Source organism: Schistocerca americana, chromosome 3, assembly GCF_021461395.2.
Source record: "Schistocerca americana isolate TAMUIC-IGC-003095 chromosome 3, iqSchAmer2.1, whole genome shotgun sequence".
Classification (NCBI taxonomy): domain Eukaryota; kingdom Metazoa; phylum Arthropoda; class Insecta; order Orthoptera; family Acrididae; genus Schistocerca; species Schistocerca americana.
Window position 1 is genome coordinate 875,879,470 of NC_060121.1, and position 23,032 is coordinate 875,902,501.

At 47.4% G+C, this 23,032-nt stretch overlaps 1 protein-coding gene across 2 annotated transcripts in view; it reads right to left on the minus strand.

The window, feature by feature from the left end:
* LOC124605099 (histone deacetylase 5) overlaps positions 1-20,782 on the minus strand; it is a 105,564-nt gene extending 84,782 nt beyond the window's left edge. For both annotated transcript variants that reach the window (XM_047136549.1, XM_047136548.1), the window contains exon 1: positions 20,646-20,782. In XM_047136549.1, the coding sequence (XP_046992505.1) occupies positions 20,646-20,690 (45 nt within the window). In that variant the 5' untranslated portion in view covers positions 20,691-20,782. The remainder of the gene's footprint in view (positions 1-20,645) is intronic.
* Positions 20,783-23,032: the final 2,250 nt, after the last annotated feature.

Below are 23,032 nucleotides of genomic sequence, written 5' to 3' on the forward strand. Positions count from 1 at the left end.
AGGTCACGAGCTACGTGACCGAAATATCGTGCAAGTACGACGCTGATATCCGGCAGAAGACCCGACAACCCAAGATGTCATTAGATCGCCGGGAAAGCCTGAAGAGTTACATCAAAAGTCTCTACGGGGAGGAGATGTATCAGAATATCACGAAGCTGGTCAAGCTACGGCAGAAGAAAGGGAAGATGCTGAGTTCTCTCAGTTTTTTGCTGAGGTGTCGAGATGGAGAAGTGGTACCAGTATTTGCCAGAATTAAACATCACATCAACTCCAGAGCGGCGAACAAGATAAAACGCAGAGCCAGCATGGCACTGGTGAGAGAGAGGATTCGAGATATGCGCCACAGGTTAGATGTTGTGGCCAGGGAGCTGTTACACATTCATTTGTACATGGCAGCCTCCTTAACAAGAGAAGATTGGGATTGGGTAGACCGTGCCTCCTGGTCTTTAGCTGAGTGTGCTAGAAGGAATGCCTCATCTTGCCAATCTGCAAAGTTTGACCGCATGAGTAAGAAAGCACAGCAGATGGAAGAGACACGCACTGTGACGAATCTGAGTGGCATACAGTTTGATGATGCAACCTTAAAGGTACTCAGCAAGGGTCTCAACTTTTCTAAGACTCCTAGAAACGTACCAACTTCAGGTTTCGTCAGTGCAGTAGAGCAAGTTGCAGCCACACTTCCACCTAAAGTGGCAGAGGAAGTCCGCCGAGAGACCTGCAGGGCCCTCACCAAGGCCAGGCCGCCGAAATCGAACATCACAACCGAGGAGAGGCTTGCACTCAAGAAACTACGGGAAGACAACAGCATTGTGGTACTGACAGCAGACAAAGGGAACTCCACTGTCATCTTGCAGCGGGTGGATTATGATGAGAAAGTACGCCAACTTCTGGAGGACCCTGCATACAGAATTCTGGAGTGTGACCCCACGGGAAAGGTGGCCAAGAAGACTAGTGCTCTCTTGAAGGAAACAGGGATGCCCGATAGGATCATCAGACAACTACGGGAAAAAGCGCCAGTGCCACCTAGACTGTATGGTCTGCCTAAAATGCACAAGGAGGGCGTGCCCCTACGTCCTATTGTCAGTAATATTGGGGCACCTACGTACACAACAGCCAAGTACTTGAAAGGTCTCCTGTCTCCATATGTGGGGAAATGTATTCACCACATCCGCAACTCAGAAGATTTCCTGCAATGCCTCAAGCAACTGCACATCACAGATTCGGACATCATGGTTAGTTTTGATGTGGTATCGCTGTTCACCAGGGTCCCACTGAAGGACTCACTAGAACTGATTGCAGAGAAATTTGACGGTGCTCTGTTGGACCTGTTCAGTCATACACTGACACCCACGTATTTCCTGTACAGAAACCAATATTACGAGCAAACTGAAGGTGTAGCTATGGGCAGCCCACTGTCCCCTGTGGTTGTCAACATGTATATGGAGAGTTTTGAGGAGAGGGCATTGGAGACAGCCACATTTAAACCCACATGCTTCTTTAGGTATGTGGATGACACCTTCGTGATCTGGCCACATGGGATGGACAGGCTCAATGAGTTTTTGAACATCTTAACTCATGCCACCCTAATATCAAGTTCACCATGGAACTGGAGAAGAATGGCCAGCTGCCATTTCTGTATGTACTAGTCCAGAGGAAAGCAGATGGATCAATTGGCCACAGTGTGTACCGAAAACCAACACACGCTGATTTATATCTGCAGGCCAGCAGCTGTCACCACCCTGCACAGAAGAATGGGGTTCTGAAGACTTTGGTCCACAGAGCACATGTCCTGTCAGACCAAGAGAATCTACCTATAGAGATAGAACGTCTCAAAACAGTTTTCTCCAAGAATGGATACACTGACAGACAAATTGAGAGGGCACTCCAACCAGCCACTATACCACAGGTTCCTGAAAAAGACCAAGATGAAGCAAAGAAGGTGGCTTATCTGCCCTATGCTGGCTCTATTTCTGCCAGAATCAGTAGGATCCTCCGTAAACACAATATCAAGTGTGTTTTCTGTCCATCCAACAAGATCGGGGGACTGCTGGGGAGTGTCAAAGACGATCTGGGGTTACGAAAACCAGGGATTTACAATATACCTTGTCAATGTGGCATGTCCTACATTGGCCAGACAAGAACTGTGGAGATCAGGTGCAAAGAACATCAGAGGCACACTAGATTAAGACAGGTGACTAAGTCAGCCATTGCTGAACACTGTCTAGAACTAGATCATGCCATGAAGTATGAGGATACAAAGATTCTAGCACAAACACCCAGATTTTGGGACAGTGTTATAAGAGAATCGATAGAAATTAAAATGGCTGACGATCTTATGAAGCGTGACACAGGGTACCAGCTAAGCAGAGCCTGGGATCCGGCTCTGGAATTGTTAAAGGAGCAACGGGGCCAGCTGCAACACTACACAAACAGAAGAACCAGAGACATGGAGATGGAAAACGAGCCCCTGACGGACTGCCAGGCGCACCAGACCGAAGATTTTTTTTTTTTTTTTTTTCTGTCACGTGGTGTTCTGCAGTTCCTTCGGCTTCACCGAATCTACGTGTCTTGTGTGTGGTTTGGGTTGGTTTTTCTCTGTGATTAATTTTATTTATAAAAACAAATCGTTGGCTTTTGAGGGCATGGTCGGTAACAATAAGGCCTTGCGGCCCCCGACCATCCTCGATTGATGAGGCGTTGGTTTTGATGTTTGGTTCTGTGCAGTGGGTGCAGCGGGTGCTGCTTCCCACTGCTTTCGTTTGTAGCGTTGTGCCAGTCGGTCGCTCGGTGAGATGTGGTCGTCGTTCCGTGGCGGGCGCTGTGCTCGTTGTTTCCCGCATCTTGCCGCGGGTTACGGGCGTCGTACATTCGTTGGTCTGCGTCTCACTTTAACAATTTTTTCTGAAAACATCTATTCTAGTGTGGTTTAGTCTAACATACTCTATGTATCTAGGGGTGGTCGCGCAGCCGACAGAGAGTGTGTGTGCGGGGTGGGGGGGGGGGGGGGACTTAGTCACTTCATCTTAGTTTAATTCGGGTTCTATGCTAAGTTACTTGAGTACAAATACGGTAGCCCAGGGGTATATCAATTATACATTTATCTAAAACTATTGGGTTTTGACAAGGGAGCACAATCAGCTAGACAACCTAAGTACTAATCAAGGCAAAACAGATTAATCATATTTCTGTTCCCTATTGGTTCCCCACAAGGGAGCGAGGATTTACAAGGACAATAGCAAGGTTATGTTATATTTAGGGTGTGCTACTGGACTACTCTAGAAACTAAATCTTATTAAACTATTAGGCTTTTTACTATTGCTTATTAATCTATGGGGTCTTGTATGATTTGGCGTGGCACTCTCTGCCTGTGCCACGTTCGGGGTGTCACAATGCCTGTGCCCCTGAGTTGTCTACAGTTTTCTCTAATTTCCTCTAGTTTGTCGAATATTGTTGTTACTAGTCTTTTGACTGTGTCTTTTATCGTCTCGATTTCCACTGTTTCGTGGAGTTCGCGTACGGGTGTCCATGGTGGGGCGTCCAGAATCCACCTTAGTACCTTGTTTTGCACTCTTTGCAACTTTTTGTGATTGGCCTGGCACGTGATTCCCCACGCAGAACACCCGTACGTTAGTGCTGGGAGGACTGTTGTTTTGTACAGAGTTCTTTTTGTTTCTGTCCACATCTCCCTGCTGAGGAAAAAGGGCAGGAGGGCCTTTGCGAGGTTTATACCTCTCTTCCGCTTTTCCCCGATGTGAAGGTGAAACGACATTTTTTTATCTAGTGTTACACCCAGGTATTTCACAGAGTCTCTCCATGGTAATTCCTGGGCGTTTAGAGACAGCTGGTTTCTGAGTACCGGCCGCTTTCTTGTGAAATAGACAGCTGTAGTTTTGTCTGCGTTAAGTGTCATTTTGTTTCCCCTACACCAGTCTTCCACCATGTCTAGCTGCCTTTGGAGGCGTGCTATGTTTGAGTGGTGCTGCCTGCCACTTGTGTAGAAGGCTGTGTCATCCGCGAATTGGGCTATCCTGGCATGCGGTGACAGGGGGATGTCGTTTGCGTATATGTTGAACAGTGTAGGTGATAGTACCGACCCCTGGGGTATGCCAGCCCTCAGGGTCTTCTTTGAGGAGCGTTTTCCGTCTACCTCTACAAGAAACGTCCGGTCTGTCAGAAAGCTGTCTATTAGTTTTGTGTACACATCGGGGATCGTCGTATTGTGGTGTATCTTGAAGGTCAGGTTGTCGTGCCAAACCTTGTCGTATGCATTTTCCCAGTCGAGGAATACTGCTGCCGTTGAGTTTGTGTAGTTGAAATTGTGTGTAATATGTTCTGTTAGTCGAAGGACTTGTAGCTCTGCAGAGACCTTTTCCTGGAACCCGAATTGTTCCGGTCTGATGGTTTCATCGTCTATGAGACATTTGCTGATCCTGTCCAATACTACTCTTTCAAGCGTTTTCCCCATTGTGGAGAGTAAGCTGATAGGGTGATGGTTCGCCGGTAGTTTTGGGTCTTTCCCTGCCTTTGGGATTTTAATAACTTTTGCTGCCTTCCAGGCCGCAGGGAATTTTTGTAGCAGCATGCAGCTATTTATTATGCGTGTTAACAGGACTAGTGGTTTCCTAGAGAGGTCCTTTAGATGTATGTTTGAAATTTTGTCTAGTCCTGGTGCGGATCTGCCCTTTCTGCAGGCTATTATTTTTCTTATTTGTGTCGGTGTTGTGAGTTCTGGTGCTGTTTGTGTCGGTGTGTCCCGGAGGTTTTGAACTGTTTGTGTGACATTTTCTTCCTCAAGCTGTTCGGCGGCTGTGAGGTCGATCTGTGGTGTTGTGTTTTGCTCCTCGTACGTGTCCGCGAACAGTTCGGCTTTCGACAAGGCATCAAACACTGTTCCCTGGGGTCCTAGCATAGCCCTTTTAGCTGGTCGCTGCTGTCGAATGTGTTTGACCAGTTGCCACTCGTCCTGGGTTTGGAGGCAGAATGTCTCCATCCTGTCTTCCCAGGTTTCAGCGCGCCATCCTTTCAGCCGCTTTTCGAGTTCACGAGACAGTCTGTTCATTTCTCTCCGCTCCCGCGGGTCCCTGCTTCTTTGCCACAGTTTTCTGTGTCTGTTTTTCTGGCATCGAAGCTCCCGCAGTAGCGGAGGGAGTTCTGTCTCGTGTCTATCCGGTAGTGTTGTGGTTATCCTGGTCTGTTTTATGGCTTTTTGTATTTTAGATGTCAGGTATTCGACAGCATCGTCCAGCTTTTCCTCTGACGACAGGTCCAGTGTTGGGTCTACTGTGTCTGTGAGGACCCTGCGATACTGTTCCCAGTTCATGTTTATCACTCTTCTTGGGATGTCCGGGATCGAGTTTAGCCTGCGGAGTTTCACTAGTACCGGATTGTGGTCAGACGTTAGGTCCTGGATCGTATCTAGCGTGACGTCGTCTCCAATGTTTTTCGTCAGCAGTACGTCCAGGACGTCCGGTCTTTGTCCGGCTATGAGTGGGACGTGTGTCGCGTCGTCTGGGCCGCGGACGATGTAGTGGTACGCGTCCTCCAGTTGCAAGAGTTTTGTTCCTTTCGGGTTCGTTGTGCGGGAATTCCACGCTGGATTTTTAGCGTTTAGGTCCCCGCCCAACGCCACCCTTTGGTGCCTGTCGAAGATCACTCTGAGGTCTTCTTCCAGTAACTGGCGGTTGGGGGCTAGGTATGCTGCCCCCACCGTCAGTTTCCCTCTTTCCGTGTTTATTGTGACAAGAGTGACCTCGATGTCCTGCACTGGCGGCGCGTCCACCACATCGTGCGGGATTTTCCGTTTTACGAACACGGCCGTACCGCCTCCTCGTTGATTTTGTCTGTCTGTGCGGTAGCCCGTCATGTTCCGCAGTTTAAAAGTATCGCAGGGCCGGAGGTGTGTTTCGGAGACTAACAGGACGTCCACATTGTGTTCCGAAATGAACGTCTGTAGCTCCGTCTTTTTGTTTTTGATACCGTTTGCATTCCATATGCAAAGTGTTGTGTCAGTGTTTTGTCTGCCTCGTTGCGCCATCTCTACATGAACGCACTAAGCAGACCCTGTAGTATTATTTGTGTCTTCTCCGTCCTGTCCGATGCTTGCCGGAGCGCGTTTGCCGTGTGTAGTATTGTTGTGACGATGTTTGTGTCCTGCTCGAGGGATCGGATCGTGTTTATGATCACCCATAGGGCGTCCACGAGCAGTCCTTTCTCATTTGTGTGTGGTGTGTCAGTGGTTTCCTGTTTGTTTTGTGTTTTCCCTTTTTGTATCTGTGTTGGTTTTCTCATGTCTGTTTGGATGTGATTTGGTGTAGTGTCGGTCGTTGGTGATGTTAGTGCCTCTCTGAAGGAGCGGCGGCGAGGTGTTGGCGTGTTCTTGTCTGTGCCTGCTGCCTCCGCGTGTGCGGCAGCGGCAATGTCCGGATGGACCTGTCGTCGCGCAGGGAGAGGTGGAAACTGTGGTCTTGTTTGTTGTGAGCGTGGGGGGCGTGGGAAGCGTGCGCCCTCTGCTTGGTGTGTGTCTGGTCTGTCTGCTCTGTGTGTCGCTTTTTCTGCTTCGTCATTTTTCGCCTGTTGTATTGTTTCCCCTGGAGTGGGGACTCTTTCTGGGAGGGTTTCTCTGTTTGTTTGGTCGTATTTCGTCTGTGGTGTGTTTCTTAACTCCTGGTTGGGGTCTGTCCTCGTTTGTCTTCCGCCCTTTCTTTTGTTTTGTCGGGGTTGTCTGTTGTTCGAGGGCGCACGCTGTTTCTGCTGTCCCTCTGTCGGCTGTCTGGGACGGTGAATATACTTTTGGTGTTCCGGGCAGCCTTTCCAAGATGCTGGGTGGTCTCCAGAGCACAGTACACATTTTGGCGGCTCCCTCTCTGGTTTCCGGCAGTCTTTTGTGGCGTGAAGGCCCGCGCACTTTACGCACCTCGCCGGCATGTTGCAATAGTTTGCCGTGTGCGTTAGGCGCTGGCAGCGGTGACACTGCGCGCGACCTTCCTTGGGACGGTAGGTTTCTACCGTCACCTTTGTGTGGAGGATGTACCGCACTTCGTATATCCTCTCACCGCCCGAGCCTCTGGGAAGGGAGACTTTGTACGTTGGCTCTCGGATGAGCCTTCGTGAATTGCGTGCTCGTTTCTTAAATTGGTGCACGTAAGTAGGTCTGAACCCTTTCTCTACAAGGGCCTCTCGTAGTTCCTCCTCTAGTACTTGGGCTGGTAGGCCATGGACGACCACATGCAAATCCCTTTTCTCGGGCAGTTGGTGGTTAAAGTGCGGTACCTCCCTTTCTCTAAGAAAGGCTGCCGCGACATAGTAATCACTTAGGGACTCGAAATTGTACTTGACTGAGTCACCCCGGAAAATGGCCTTTAGGGGGCCTGCTATCTTGCTTTTTATAGCTTTGTTTAGTTTGGTGTACCCCTCTAGTTGGTACACCACTATTGGTGGCACATTTCTGGGATTTGTCTCGTCCTCTCCGCTGTCGGTGGACTGTTGCTGACCCTCGACGGCGGGAGTCGAGTTGTCGTCGTGTGACGTAGCGGTTTGAGCTGTTGATGTATCCCTTGGTGGAGTTTGTTGTGGTGGCGGCGGCGGGTTGACGTCTGGGGTGGCGGTTGTCTCGCCTTCCTCATCCGAGTCCCCCAAGGCGTCAAAGCGGTTGGGACTCTCGAAATTGTGTGGTATTCTTGTGGGGATCTGAGACTTCCTTTTCCCTGCCCCTTGCTGTTGTTGTGGGGTGGAGTTTACTGAAGTGTTTGTCGTCGTCGGTCTGCTCGCAGATGCGGAAGTCGACGCGACGCGGTTGGTTGGGCTTTTTTGCGCTGGTTTCGTGATGCCGACGCGGGTGCCCTTTGTGTGCTTTTGTGGTGCAGACAGAGCGCGATTTTGGCGGCTCTGTCGGGCTGTGTAGTATTTGGCGCTTGCCGGTTTGGCGAGTTTCTTTTTAGCCATTTCTTTCGCTAAAAATTCACTCTCCTTTTCTCGTCCCCGCTGCTCAGCCGGGGAGAGGAGTCGAAGATGGAACACCCAGAAGTGGGACTGGTGGGCGCGGACCGCAGAGGGAACATCCAGAGCCGCAGCGGACGAAAAACGGAGCGGCAACGCTCCAACAGGTCGTGGTGAGCGGGTGCGGACCGCAGGGGGAACGCTTAGTACCCCAGACCGTAGATGAAACCCCTAGGAGCGGGTTTGGTGGGCGCGGACCGCAGAGGGAACACCTAGAACCGCAGCGGACGGAAAACGGAGCAGCAACGCTCCAGCAGGTCGCAGGGAATGGGCGCGGACCACAGAGGAAGCGCCTGCAGCCGTTGGTGGAGGGGGAAGGCCATAGGCATAAATACTGCACCAGGTCCACTCGAGGAGCAGTCTCAGGTCGCACCTGATGAAGGTCACGAGCTACGTGACCGAAATATCGTGCAAGTACGACGCTGATATCCGGCAGAACACCCGACAACCCAAGATGTCATTAGATCGCCGGGAAAGCCTGAATAGTTACAGCCTCTAACTGTTCGTTGCAGCCCTCCTAGTATTGCTGCCCGCGAATTGGCGGCTGAGGGGCCACGTAGCTGGGGAAACGGCGACTCAAAATACCCGAGTGTCGCATGTTAGGGACTTCTGCTAGATTTACACAACAACCTGGTTGCTCCCAGTATCGTTACCATTTCGTAACGGTAAATACGGCAGTATTGGAGTCACTATTTACCGTGTAAGTGACATTTAGAAAACTGTTGAGAATGCACTATTTGCAACGAATAAAAAGTGTAGACGAATTTAATACAATTTTTTCTTACTTCAGCATCATACCCCACCACTCAAATGTTAATTACTGCACTGAATTTATTTACAGAGAGACACTGTGTATAGCGACTCTGACAGAAATACACTCCTGGAAATGGAAAAAAGAACACATTGACACCGGTGTGTCAGACCCACCATACTTGCTCCGGACACTGCGAGAGGGCTGTACAAGCAATGATCACACGCACGGCACAGCGGACACACCAGGAACCGCGGTGTTGGCCGTCGAATGGCGCTAGCTGCGCAGCATTTGTGCACCGCCGCCGTCAGTGTCAGCCAGTTTGCCGTGGCATACGGAGCTCCATCGCAGTCTTTAACACTGGTAGCATGCCGCGACAGCGTGGACGTGAACCGTATGTGCAGTTGACGGACTTTGAGCGAGGGCGTATAGTGGGCATGCGGGAGGCCGGGTGGACGTACCCCCGAATTGCTCAACACGTGGGGCGTGAGGTCTCCACAGTACATCGATGTTGTCGCCAGTGGTCGGCGGTAGGTGCACGTGCCCGTCCGACCTGGGACCGGACCGCAGCGACGCACGGATGCACGCCAAGACCGTAGGATCCTACGCAGTGCCGTAGGGGACCGCACCGCCACTTCCCAGCAAATTAGGGACACTGTTGCTCCTGGGGTATCGGCGAGGACCATTCGCAACCGTCTCCATGAAGCTGGGCTACGGTCCCGCACACCGTTAGGCCGTCGTCCGCTCACGCCCCAACATCGTGCAGCCCGCCTCCAGTGGTGTCGCGACAGGCGTGAATGGAGGGACGAATGGAGACGTGTCGTCTTCAGCGATGAGAGTCGCTTCTGCCTTGGTGCCAATGATGGTCGTATGCGTGTTTGGCGCCGTGCAGGTGAGCGCCACAATCAGGACTGCATACGACCGAGGCACACAGGGCCAACACCCGGCATCATGGTGTGGGGAGCGATCTCCTACACTGGCCGTACACCACTGGTGATCGTCGAGGGGACACTGAATAGTGCACGGTACATCCAAACCGTCATCTAATCCATCGTTCTACCATTCCTAGACCGGCAAGGGAACTTGCTGTTCCAACAGGACAATGCACGTCCGCATGTATCCCGTGCCACCCAACGTGCTCTAGAAGGTGTAAGTCAACTACCCTCGCCAGCAAGATCTCCGGATCTGTCCCCCATTGAGCATGTTTGGGACTGGATGAAGCGTCGTCTCACGCGGTCTGCACGTCCAGCACGAACGCTGGTCCAACTGAGGCGCCAGGTGGAAATGGCATGGCAAGCCGTTCCACAGGACTACATCCAGCATCTCTACGATCGTCTCCATGGAAGAATAGCAGCCTGCATTGCTGCGAAAGGTGGATATACACTGTACTAGTGCCGACATTGTGCATGCTCTGTTGCCTGTGTCTATGTGCCTGTGGTTCTGTCAGTGTGATCATGTGATGTATCTGACCCCAGGAATGTGTCAATAAAGTTTCCCCTTCCTGGGACAATGAATTCACGGTGTTCTTATTTCAATTTCCAGGAGTGTAATTACTACGCGATGTGTACTCCTTGTTAACAAGCCACCTTGCAACGTGCGGTTGCCGAAAGTAAAGTTAGCAAAGGAGGGAGAAGAGACGCACACCAAAGTAAATTCCTTTGGGGTGCAGGAAATAGAATTACGATCTTCCCTGTGAAAACTTCCACATGACTGTTGACCCGCAGCGGGCACTTACAAACATAAAATTGTTGCCGAATTAGAAAAGGGTATATCTTTTACTCAGGCATTTGCTCTCGACAATAGATATAATGCATACAGTTCAGACATCGGAAATAAGCAGTCCTTCGTTCTCTGACAGCTCCGAAATCTACAGAGACACGCCGGATCCACAACGTATGCTACTATGACATGACGTGTGTGTTACTGTTGTGAGGAAATGATATATTTCGGAATCCAGGTGTTAGAAATACAATAGAAAAGCTCTGTTTGAAACATTATGACCACTGTTCTGGAGAGTCTATGTCTAGAGAATGAGGAAATAACGACTGCCTCGGGACAGACGAAGCCAACTGTCAATATCGCGTTTCCGTCCACCTCGTATTATCCTGGCTCGGCGTGACACTCGACGCGCGCCAGATGACGCCACTCAGCTTTCGCGGCTATGAATGTCGTGTGAACGGCGACTACTCACCACCGCTACTCCACTGTCCGCACGTCTTGAAAAAGTAAGTACGCACCTTCCACCGGCGGGGAGTATATTTAGGTCACAATTAACGCGGGCTCTTAGGGGGAACTGCCAAAAGTCGATGGTCGGACCCTTCAGAGGGATACCACGTGCCAGCGGTCGCAGGCCGACGGAAAGCAAAACGTACAGTGCCCAGAGAAAGAACGACTTGCTGCAGCGTCTTCCGCGCAGGGGAAACTTATGCAAGTTTCACCGTTTCCAACTTCATCCAATTCGAACAATTAAATCGAACGATTAAATTGCGACATTTGGGTGCAGAATAAAAATTCTGCACAATACCACGCTAAATGCATCGCGAAAACCCACCGACAATACATCTCGACAGTTTCAAATGCTGCGCACTTCAGTTTACGTGGGTGCGACGAGACTGCATTTCTGCTCACGCAGCAATACACACGATCTGAATTTAATTGTGAGCTATAAATGTGAGCCGAGCAGGAACAAAACGGCTCACTCGTCGATTGCGACGAGATGAAAAAGCCAGTCTGCGAGGTATATTGAATCGAGGCGATGTGAGTTAAAGGTTCGTTGGTGCATGTCAACGCTTTCAAGTCGGGACAAGAGAAAGCATAGCGGAGGAACTAGTGGAAAACGTTGATACGGTATTTAGAGACGTCAAACGGCACTGGTGCTACCATTACCGTGACCCACTGAAATAAACTGTCATCACCCGTGGCGAATTTCTCCTAGGTCTACAACTACAGGTGTAGCCTGCAAGACACTGTACAGTGCACCGTGAAGGGTGTTTCCTAGCAATGTTAGCCCTTTGGCGTAATGCGCAAGAGAAAAACGTCTATCTCTATGCCCCCGGTGCGTGCCCAACTGTCGCACAATCTTCTTCAAACACAAGTTAATAGTATTTATCCCGCAGGTGTTACGTAGCTGCTACGATTTTAATACTGGGACCATTAAATTTTCGTTTAGTGTCTGTTGTGCTTATTAGGACTCGACAAGCTGGTTCAGTGCTCTAGATCTGCTCGCAACTGCATTTGAAAATGCATTCCAGTTTTCCAGAACCCTTACAGCAAATCCAAGTCTTCCGTGCACATTGACTAATATTAATTTTTCGTGATCGTCCCATTAGGTACCTCTACAAGACAGCGAACCGGAATTCTACGGATAAAATTTCCAAGATGATTCAGGGAGTATTTCGGTATAAGGTATCCGATGACACCGATGGATCCTCGAAGTGTATTTTATTCCGTTTCTTACCCCCATTTGTCTCTGTGTCTTTACTACACAGTCGACGGTATGCATTCCATTTACACGTGGTTACTGTTGCAGGCATCAGTAATATCCACTTTGCTCTTAGCACTCTGCACTGCTCGGGTTTGTTCTGCCGGCAGTGTCCGTTCTACTTCAGCAGTCGCCGTACACTCTGCATTCATCGTGGTAGCTGACATTTTCAACAATGCCTGTACGCGAACAGTTCTGCATTTTTTATGTACAGTACTATACAATGACAGAGCAGACTGAGCAAGGGAGATAGAAGTGTACACGTATTCTGTGTTTAAAGTTTTGGTGATTGTATATTGCAGGCTTTCTTAATGTTGAGCAGATATCTTCACAAACACAAAAGTAATTGCAGTAACAAGCAAAAGAAATGATAGTGACATAAATACTCTGCAACGTCCCACTGGATACCACAGCAGCCTTATACAAGATCTCGGAAAATATCTCTTAATAAATTACGAAATTTTGTCTCTACATACGATGTTACATGCTCCAGAACTTTACCACTACCTTGCAGTTGAGTGCTAATTGGTTCTTTTTCTCCGTTATGGCTATTACCTTGCATGTTTTCACATACAAAAAAGAATTGTCTTTGATGACACTAGTGGGAAACTTTTTCTAAGTCTCTCTGAATACCATCAGACATAATCCAACTCTTACACATGCCTGTAGACAATGACGTCAGTGAACAAGGTTATTACTACTTTAGTTTCTCTATAACATTCGCGGTACAATATAACGAAGGAGACACTATAATCAAAACCGTATCGTCACAACTGGCTATCGTAAAGACAGCCAAATGTTTGTAGCTTCTCTATCACTCGACGATATGGAACAGTGGATTTTGTCTACCTATGAAGCGCCTATGCCATAGCAAGGATTCTCTTTTACTGAAAACTGAATAGTGAACTGGCTCACATTATCTGCTGATGGGAGACATGCTTACGTATAGTGACGAGTGGTAATACTGCCCAGGTGTATCTGCTGGTGGAAGGGGTGCTAAGTACAGTGGTGTGTGATGAGACTCGCCTGCTCAGGAATAGTAAAGAGTGGTAAGACTGACAACTGTATCTGCTTACGGAAGGTGTGCTTAGCTGTAAGCATTAGTTGAGAGACTGGACTGCTGTATTTCCAAGTGGAAGGCTGCTGAGTATAATGACGAGTGGTGAGACTGACCTGACTTATCTGCTGATGGAAGGTATACTTAAGTAAACTGGTGAGTGGTGAAACCTATTTGCTGTAGCTGCTGGTGGAAGGATGCTTAGGTATGGTGATGAGTGTTGAGACCAATCTACAGTATCTGCTGGTAGAAGATGTTGAGAGTGGCACAGAATAACGGGAATGTTTGAAATGAGTAGTGGCAGCCATGGGCAGGTGGCAGCACTGCGGGTTCGTGACAGCACGTAAACAGCCCGCCATTTGAGTAATCATGGATCAGTGGAACGGACAACAGTGTGCGTTAGCCATAAAAATCAGTTATAAAAACAATGATAGTTTGGTAGCGGCACAGACGGAATTTCGCGTTTTTTTGTAATTTAGGACGTCATGATGCCGTTTCGTCGAAACACGCGATAAAATGTTGCATTAATAACTTAGAAGAGACTGGATCTGCCCTCAAGAAGAAACCAACAAGACGACCAAGAAGTGTGCGTTCTCCTGTGAACATTGATGATGTACGCGAGTCTGTCTTACGGAGCCCACGGTATTCAATTCGTAAGCAAGCAGCAGTGGAATGTTCCGGGAGAGTGTTCGTAGAATTCTTCATCTTGATTTAAAATTTCATCCGTACAAACTACAGATAGTGCAACAGTTGAAGGCCAACGATTACCTGTTACGATTAGGATTCTGTCAACAAATGATAACAAAAATAAACAATGACGATGAATTTCCAAAAAATTTGTGGTTGTCAGATGAGGCATATTTTCATCTCACAGGTTATGTGAATAAACAGAACTACCGTTACTGGGAAAACAAAAATCCTAATGACATTCATGAGCGCCCTTTACACAATAGTAAAGTGACAGTATGATGTGGTGTTTCATCACATGGAATTATCGGACCGTATTCTTTTCGCAAATTAACAGGGAAACATAATAACTGTCAATGGCGATCGTTACGTGGCGATGTTACGAACTTTAGTTACATCTGCATTGAAGAACTTTCCAAATGTTCAAGAATCCTGGTTTCAACAGGACGGGGCGACATCACACAGTGCACGGCAGTGAATGGCATGTGTGCGAAAATTGTTTAGCAACCGCATGATCTCACGATTCGGTAACATTACCTGGCCCCTTAGATCGCCAGATTTATCCATTTGTGATTTTTTCTTGTGGGGCTACTTTATGAGCAAAGTCTACACGAGTCGACCAAGAACCCTGTATGAGTTAAAACGGAGAATTCGGGATGCAATTCACAGATGTTGCAGTGGTCAATGAGGAATCTCAACAGCAGATTTCACGAATGTATTCGTACAGGACGACGCCATCTAAAGGACGTAATTTTTTAAAAAAATGATAAATGCCACCAATGTTTCGTAAATGGCAAAGTTGTAACGTTTCAATTACTATGAATGCAATTTCTTTCCCTCATCACCTTCTTTCCCCTGGGGGAAGGGGAGGTATCGTGATGAGTGGTAAGACTGACCTGCTCACAATCTCCTGGTGGAAGGTGTGCTTAGGTATTATTAGAAGTGGCAAGGCCAACCTGCAGCTGGAAGGTGTGCTTAGGTATTATTAGAAGTAGCAAGGCCAACCTGCAGCTGGAAGGTGTGCTTAAATATTGGATGAGTAATAGGACTGACCTGCTGTATCTGCTGGTGGACGGCGCGCTTAGATATCATGATGAGTGGTAAGACTGACTGATGTATCAGCTAGTGGGAGCCTTTCTTAGGTATCATGATGAGTAGTGAGACTGGCCTGATTTATCTGCTGGTGCAAAGCATACTTCAGTACAGTCTCAGCACACATGTGACAGTATGCGAAACCTAATGTATTCCAAACCGCTGCACATACAAACGGTATATTTCTGGGGCTCACATCTTGGGTTGTATTGGAGATAGAAAGGTAGGGTCAAGTGTTTTGGATAGCACTTGGGCCATGGCCACTTGTACACCCAACAGATGGATTGTCACAATGTCAGTATAGTACAGTGCAAGGTCAAAATGTCAATATTGCACACTTGTTGTTACTTATGCATATGGAGCAAATCGTTTGGTTCTACTTTGCATGTCATGTGGTCTATGGTGGGCCTTAAGCAACTTGTTGTGGCACCAGTAGCTCATGGGCAGTTTCTTCAAAACCCAAAAAAAGTGTTTTCCCACCATTTTTTCATATCAAAACCAAGTCCCTGATTCCAAAGCAGCTACACACACAAAATAGCTGAAATTTTTACGATATATTCCTAAGATCTTGAAGTCAAACAACTACGAAAATTATCTTCATGTCTTTATTCACTTCCCAGCCACAGAGGTTCAAAGTTACCCTTCTTGTACACGTATAATAAGCACGCAAAATCACGCGAGGCGAAAACGTAGTTTATAAAGTGACGTAGCACGTAGAAATAAGATGTAAAGTGTCTCAGTTATCACTAAAAAGTTGCTGTGAACTCCATTTTGTAGTACCGAAGAACACGCAAGATTTCTGTGTATGTAAATTCCAGTCTGAGGTGTAAAATTTAATTTTGCGTTATTTCAATTTCCGATAAGCAAACTATCAAAATTTTACTGAGTCATAAAGTTCTTTTAATGTGAGTGACATGTCCTGCTGTGGCAGGGAAGAGAAGTGAACCAGCACAAAAATGCTCCTATCAGACCACAAGAAAGGCAAATATTCTCCTGTTTAAAAGACTGACTGAAAAGTGGGATGCTAGCTGCCACATTCCACCTTCCTCAGCACCTTTAAAAATTTTCCCAAAACTTTTGGCATGTGGATATATCACGCTTTCTTAGGCTGACAGAGAAGTAGACAGTGGTAGAGGGAAAGAGATAGAAAAGTAATAAATACTGAAAATAGTAGACTGTGATTGTGGTACACAAAGGACAAAGGAGACAATAGCAGTGTGAGAGAAAGAAAGGGACACAGAGGCAGTGGAGCATAGTTGATAGTAATGATCCTAAGAAAAGAGAGGACAGGAATAAAGGAAAGAAGAAAGTGGAAATGGGTCAGAGCCAGTGACAATGAGAAACAGCCCGTGACAATGACAACGAGGAAGAGAGAGATAACGACAATGAGAAGAGACAGCAGCAGTGGTAAGGACAGTGTATGAGAGAGAGGGAGACAGTGACAGCCAAAGGAGACAGGAGTAGTGGGACAGAATGAAGATGACAGCAGCTGTCAGATTGGAGACAGTGGCATGGAGGCACAAAGAGAGAATGACAATGAGTTGGGCTGAATGAGTAACTGAGAATGGGCAAGTGAGAGTGGTCAGCTATGAGCGACTTACAGCGATGGACTGGTGTGTGTGAGTGATTTCTAGTTAGGGGAGCTTATGGGAGTCAGAGGTGAGTTGCATGTTACAAGGAACTCGAATATGTTCACAGGCAAAAATTTTTGGGAAATTTTTGAAGGTGCTGAGAAGGTAATATGAGGCAGTTGGCACCCCAATTTAGTGACTGTCTTTTAAAAAGAAGCACATTTACCTTTTTTCTTATGCAATAGGAGTGTTTTATTGCTAGTACATATTATGATTGAACTGATGTATGTGACATGATTTCTCTACTGGTGGAAGGGTTACTTATGTTTTTCAAGATAATTACACCACCCTAGATCGCAAGACATATTTATTCAAAGGTGACCGATTTTGATCATTACACGATCATCTTCAGAGCTAGACATGTTGATGGACAATGGCTGTGTAGGGAGCAAATAAAAAGTGGTTCAAATGGCTCTGAGCACTATAGGACTTAACATCTGCGGTCATCAGTCCCCTAGAACTTAGAACTACTTAAACCTAACTAACCTAAGGACATCACACACATCCATGCCCGAGGCAGGATTCGTACCTGCGACCGTAGCAGTCGCGCTGTAGGGAGCAGGAACCGCTCAGTTTACTACCGTCACTCAGCGGTACCTTCTCCATACACAGCCATTGACCAACAACATCGCTAGGTGTGAATATCGTGTAATGAACGAAAGTAGTCACCTTTGAATACATATGCCTTGCGCTCTAGACTGGAATTCGTATTTTCCAAGATTATAAATGGATCGCTTACGCCTCCAATAATGTTTTCAAAAAACGTTTGTTAAGGTACACTGACGAGTAAGAGACTGACCTGTATCTGCTGGTGGAAGGTGTGCTTAGTTATATTACGAATGCTGAAGATATATCTAATTGCGCGCGACTGCTACGGTCGCAGGTTCGAATCCTGCCTCGGGCATGGATGTGTGTGATGTCCTTAGGTTAGTTAGGTTTAAGTAGTTCTAAGTTCTAGGGGACTGATGACCACAATAGTTAAGTCCCATAGTGCTCAGAGCCATTTTATCTAATTGCGGAAGGTGTACTTAGCAATAATGATGAATAGCAAGACTGCCATTCGTACCAGCTAGTAGAAGGTGCACTCAGTTATATTGATGAGTGGTGAAAAATGCCTGCATCTGCTGGTAGAAGGCAGGGCTAGGAACAGTTCTGAGTAGTGATACAAATCTCTTGTATCTACCAGTGGAAGGAACGCTTAGGCACAGTGATAACTTTAGCGTATACCCTGCTGTTATCTGCTAGCAGAATGCGTGCTTAGGTACAGTGTTGAATACTGAGCTGATCTATCTGATAGTGAAAAGCATCCTTTAGTACAGTGGGATTGTTGAGACTGACTTGCATTATATGCTGATGGAATGCATACTTCTTCAGTCTGGAACCGCGCGACCGCAACGGTCGCAGGTTCGAATCCTGCCTCGGGAAAGGATGTGTGTGATGTGCTTAGGTTAGTTAGGTTTAAGTAGTTCTAAGTTCTAGGGGACTGATGACCTCAGATGTTAAGTCCCATAGTGCTCAGAGCCATTTGAACCTTTTTTTTTTTTTTTTTTTTTTTTTGAATGCGTACTTCGGTATGTCAATAAGCGGACAGAGGGTACAGCTGTATCTGTTGGTTGAATGATGGCTTAGGTATGATCGTAAATGGTGAGTCTGATCTGCTGATAGAAGGCATGCTTAGGTATATTGATGAGTGGCAATACTGAGCTGCTGCATCTGTTGTTGGAAGGCATGCCTCGGTATCGTGAAGAGTGGCAACACTGATCTGCTGTATCTGCTAGTGGAAGTCGAGCTTTGGTATCGTGAAGAGTGACAATACTGACCTGTTGTATCTCCAGCTTACGTATTGTGGTGAGTGGTAACACTGACCTGCTGTATCTCACGGTGGAAGGCATGCTTAGTGTTGTGGCGAGTGGCTACACTGGCATGCTGTAACTGCTAGTGGAAGGTAGGCTTAGTGTAGTAGTGAGTGGCAACACTGACCTACTGTATCTGCTGGTGGAAGACGTGCTTAGTGTCATGGTAAGCGGCAACACTGACCTGCTGTATCTGCTGTTGCAAGGCGAGCTGTGCTTCGGTATCATGTAGAGTGTCACCACTGACCTGTTGTATCCACTGCTTAGGTTTCGTGGTGAGTGGCAACACTGACCTGCTGTATCTGCTGGTGGAAGGAGTGCTTCGATAATGTGTAGAGTGGCTACACTGACCCGCTGTATTCGCTGCATAGGTATCGTGGTGAGTGGCAACAGTGACTTGCTGGTGGAAGGCGTGCTTAAGTGTCATGGTGACTGGCACGACTGACCTCCTGTATCTGCTGGCGGAAGGCATTCTGTGCTTCGGTATCGTGAACAATGGCAACACTAACCTGCTGTATCTGCTGGTGCAAGACAAGCTATGCTTCGGTATCATGTAGAGTGTCACCACTGACCTGTTGTATCCACTGCTTAGGTATTGTGGTGAGTGGCAATCCTTACCTGCCGTATGTGCTGGTGGAAGGCGTGCATAGTGACACGGAGAGTGGCAACACTGACATGTCGTGTCTGCTGGTGGAAGGCGTTCTGTGCTTCAGTATCATGTAGAGTAGCACCATTGCACCGTTGTATCTTCTGCTTAGGTGTCATGGTGACTGGCAACACTGACCTGCTGTGTCTGCTAATGGAAGGCGTTCTGTGCTTCAGTATAATGTAGAGTAGCACCATTGAACCGTTGTATCTGCTGCTTAGGTGTCATGGTGACTGGCAACACTGACCGGCTGTATCTGCTGTCGCAGGGCGTGCTGTTCTTCAGTATCGTGCAGAGTGGCACCACTGACCTGTCGTATCCACTGCTTCGATGTTGTGTAGAGTGACAACACTGACCTATTATATCCGCTACGCAGGTATCACAGTCAGTGGCAACACTGACCTGTTGTATCTGCTGGTTGAAGGCATGCTTAGTGTCATGGCGACTGACAACAGTGACCTGCTGTATCTGCTATTGCGAGGCGTGATTCGGTATCGTGTAGAGCGACACCACTGACCTGTTTTATCCACTGCTTAGGTATCATGATGAGTGGCAACACTGACCTGCTGTATCTGCTGGTGGAAGGCTTGCTCGGTATCGTGTCGAATGGCAACACTGACCAGTTGTATCCACTGAATAGGTATTGTGATGAGTGGCAACACTGACCTGCTGTATCTGCTGGTGGTAGGCGTGCTGTTCTTTGGTATTGTGTAGAGTGACACCACTGACCTTTCGTATCCACTGCTTAGATATTGTGGTGAGTGGCAATCCTGACCTGCTGTATCTACTGGTGGAAGGCGTGCATAGTGACAAGGAGAGCGGCAACACTGATATGCTGTGTCTTCTGGTAGAATGCGTGCTTCGGTATCGTGTAGAGTGGCACCACTGACCTGTTGTATCCACTGCTTTGGTATCATGTAGAGCGGCAACACTGACCTGTTGTATCCACGGCTTAGGTATCGTGGTGAGTGGCAACACTGACCTGCTGTATCTGCTGGTGGAAGGTGTGCTGCACTTTGGTATCGTGTAGAGTGGCAACACTGACCTGTTGTATCCGCTGCGTAGGTATTGTGGTAAGTGGCAACACTGACCTGCTGTATCTGCTTCTGGTAGGTATGCTTAGTGGCATGGTGAGTGGCAACACTGACCTGCTGTATCTGCTGTTGCAGGGCATGCTGTTCTTTAGTATCGTGTAGAGTGGCACCACTGACCTGTTGTATTCACTGCTTCGGTATCATGTAGAGTGGCAACACTGACCTGTTGTATCCGCTGCGTAGGTATTGTGGTGAGTAGCAACACTGACCTGCTGTATCTGCTTCTGGTAGGTATGCTTAGTGGCATGGTGAGTGGCAACACTGACCTGCTGTATCCGCTGCATAGGTATCGTATAGAGTGGCAACACTGACTTGGTGTATGCGTTTCATAGGTATCGTGGTGAGTGGCGACACTGACCTGCTGTATCTGCTGGTGGAAGGCGTGCTCCTTATCGAGTGGCATGCCGGGCAGGCCGACCCCGGCGGCAGCAATGCTGGCGCTGGTGGCGCCTCGGCGTTGAAGCACGGGGCTCGACGTGGGCGGTGAGTCACGCGCCATATCTGCAACCACCACGCCACCAACACTCTTAGAGTAAAGATCCTAATAGGCGTACGTCTTGGATAGTAGTGGAATGCTGGAATGCCCACAGAATTTACTAATGCTTTCTTTATGACTGGAAGCAGTATTTTAAAAAGGTCAGTATTGTAAAAAGATAAAAAGATAAATATAATGTTTCACCATATTTTGACGAAGTATTGGGGATGTAGTACACGTAAACAGGACGATCTTCCGCGGTATTTTCCCCAAGCATAGGCAGATATAGTGACTAACTCTTTTCTAAAAGACTTTCGGAAACATAATCTTTTGTAGAACGCTACACAGACAGTACCATTCTGTATCAAAAATCTGTACGTTGTTTGCCTGTATAAAATTCTGTATGTCGCTTATATTACTTGCAAAAGTTACTATTTACTGTGTGTTATTTTCGTTATTCCCAGTCAGGAAAAGTAAATACAGGTGTGAGTGTGTTGTGCTGACCTGGTGGAAAACCTAAATCAGGATGGCCGGACGCATGTCTGAACCGTCGTTCTCGCGAATGCGAGTCCAGTATGCTAAGCACTGCGGCACCTCGCTCGGTTTCCGTTTAGTCTTCCACACACCGGATGGCCACAAGCTGTCTGAAATGCTTGTAAGCGTGTTGCCGGTTAGGCTGTGGTGAGAAATATTTGTTAAGAAAGTAATTCGATACGTGGCGCCATTTCCGAGTTAATTAGCACTCAAGTTATCCAATCAGGAAGTTGCGAGCGCAAATTCAAGCGGTCCACCATGCACAATGTAGCCGAACGTGTTCTTCGTTTGGCTTCCTATAACCGAAGCATTATTTCTCACCAGAACCTAGCATGCAACACCCTTACAAGTTTTTCAGTCCGTTTCCTTCCACGCTGTATATTAAAGATAAACAAATCTTCACAATACTTGAAATCCGATTAAAACGAACAAGATAGATTAAATAAACGCATTCAGCAATATCACTTACAGTCTTAAAATATCCGTATCACACTGATCAAAAGGATCAACGGATGTATTTTTTATACTTTATGTCAGAACATACCAGAAACATCATGTAAGATTTCTTTAAAATCTATAATTCATTTCTACTTGTTACTGCATTATTTGTTTGCTTCGATCTACTTTTCTGTCTTTGTTTTCTGAGAACATAATCCTCCTCCGTAGTCTTCATGTGGAAATTCGAATTTGGAGCGGCACACATCAAAAATAGTTTGGTCCCTTTAATCTTTAAACCAACCAACCACATAAAAAAAAAAAATTCCATCACCTCGGTTCCAAAAGTTCCAGAACTTGTACAGAAAATTGGAATAGAGATCAACATAAACATCATTTCCGCCCTTTTTACTGATAATGAAAACCACACATTGCATGTTGTACCACCATACAGCGAGACTTCAGAGGTGGTGATCCAGACTGCTGTACACACCGGTACCTCTAATACCCAGTAGCACGTCATCTTGCATTGATTCATGCCTTTATTCGTCGTGGCATACTATCCACAAGTTCATCAAGACACTTTTGGTCCAGATTGTCCCACTCCTCAACGGCGATTTGGCGTAGATCCCTCAGAGTGGTTGGTGGGTCACGTCGTCCATTAAAAGCCCTTTTCAGTCTATCTCAGGCATGTTCAATAGGGTTCATGTCTGGAGAACATGCTGGCCACTATAGTCGAGAAATGTCGTTATCCTGAAGGAAGTCATTCACAAGAAGTGCACGATGGGGACGCGAATTGTCGTCCACGAAGACGAATGCCTCGCCAATTTGCTGCCGATATGGTTGCACTATCGGTCGGTGGATGGCATTCAGGTATCGTACAGCCGTTACGGAGCCTTCCATGACCACCAGCGCCTTCGTCGACCCCAACGTGAAGCCACCCCAAAAAAGCAGGAAACCTCCACCTTTCTACACTCGTTGGACAGTGTGTATAAGGCGTTCAGCCTGACCGGGTTGTCTCCAAACACGTCTCCGACGATTGTCTGGTTGAAGGAATATGCGACTCTGAAGGCATATGCGACACTCGTTGATGAAAAGAACGTGATGCCAACCAATCCTGAGCAGTCCATTCGGCATGTTGTTAGGACCATCTGTACCGCGCTGCATGGTGTCGGTGTTGCAAAGATGGACCTCGCCATGGACGTCGATAGTGATGTTGCGCATCATGCAGCCTATCGCGCACAGTTTGAATCTTAACACGACGTCCTGTGGCTGCAAGAAAAGCATTATTTAACATGGTG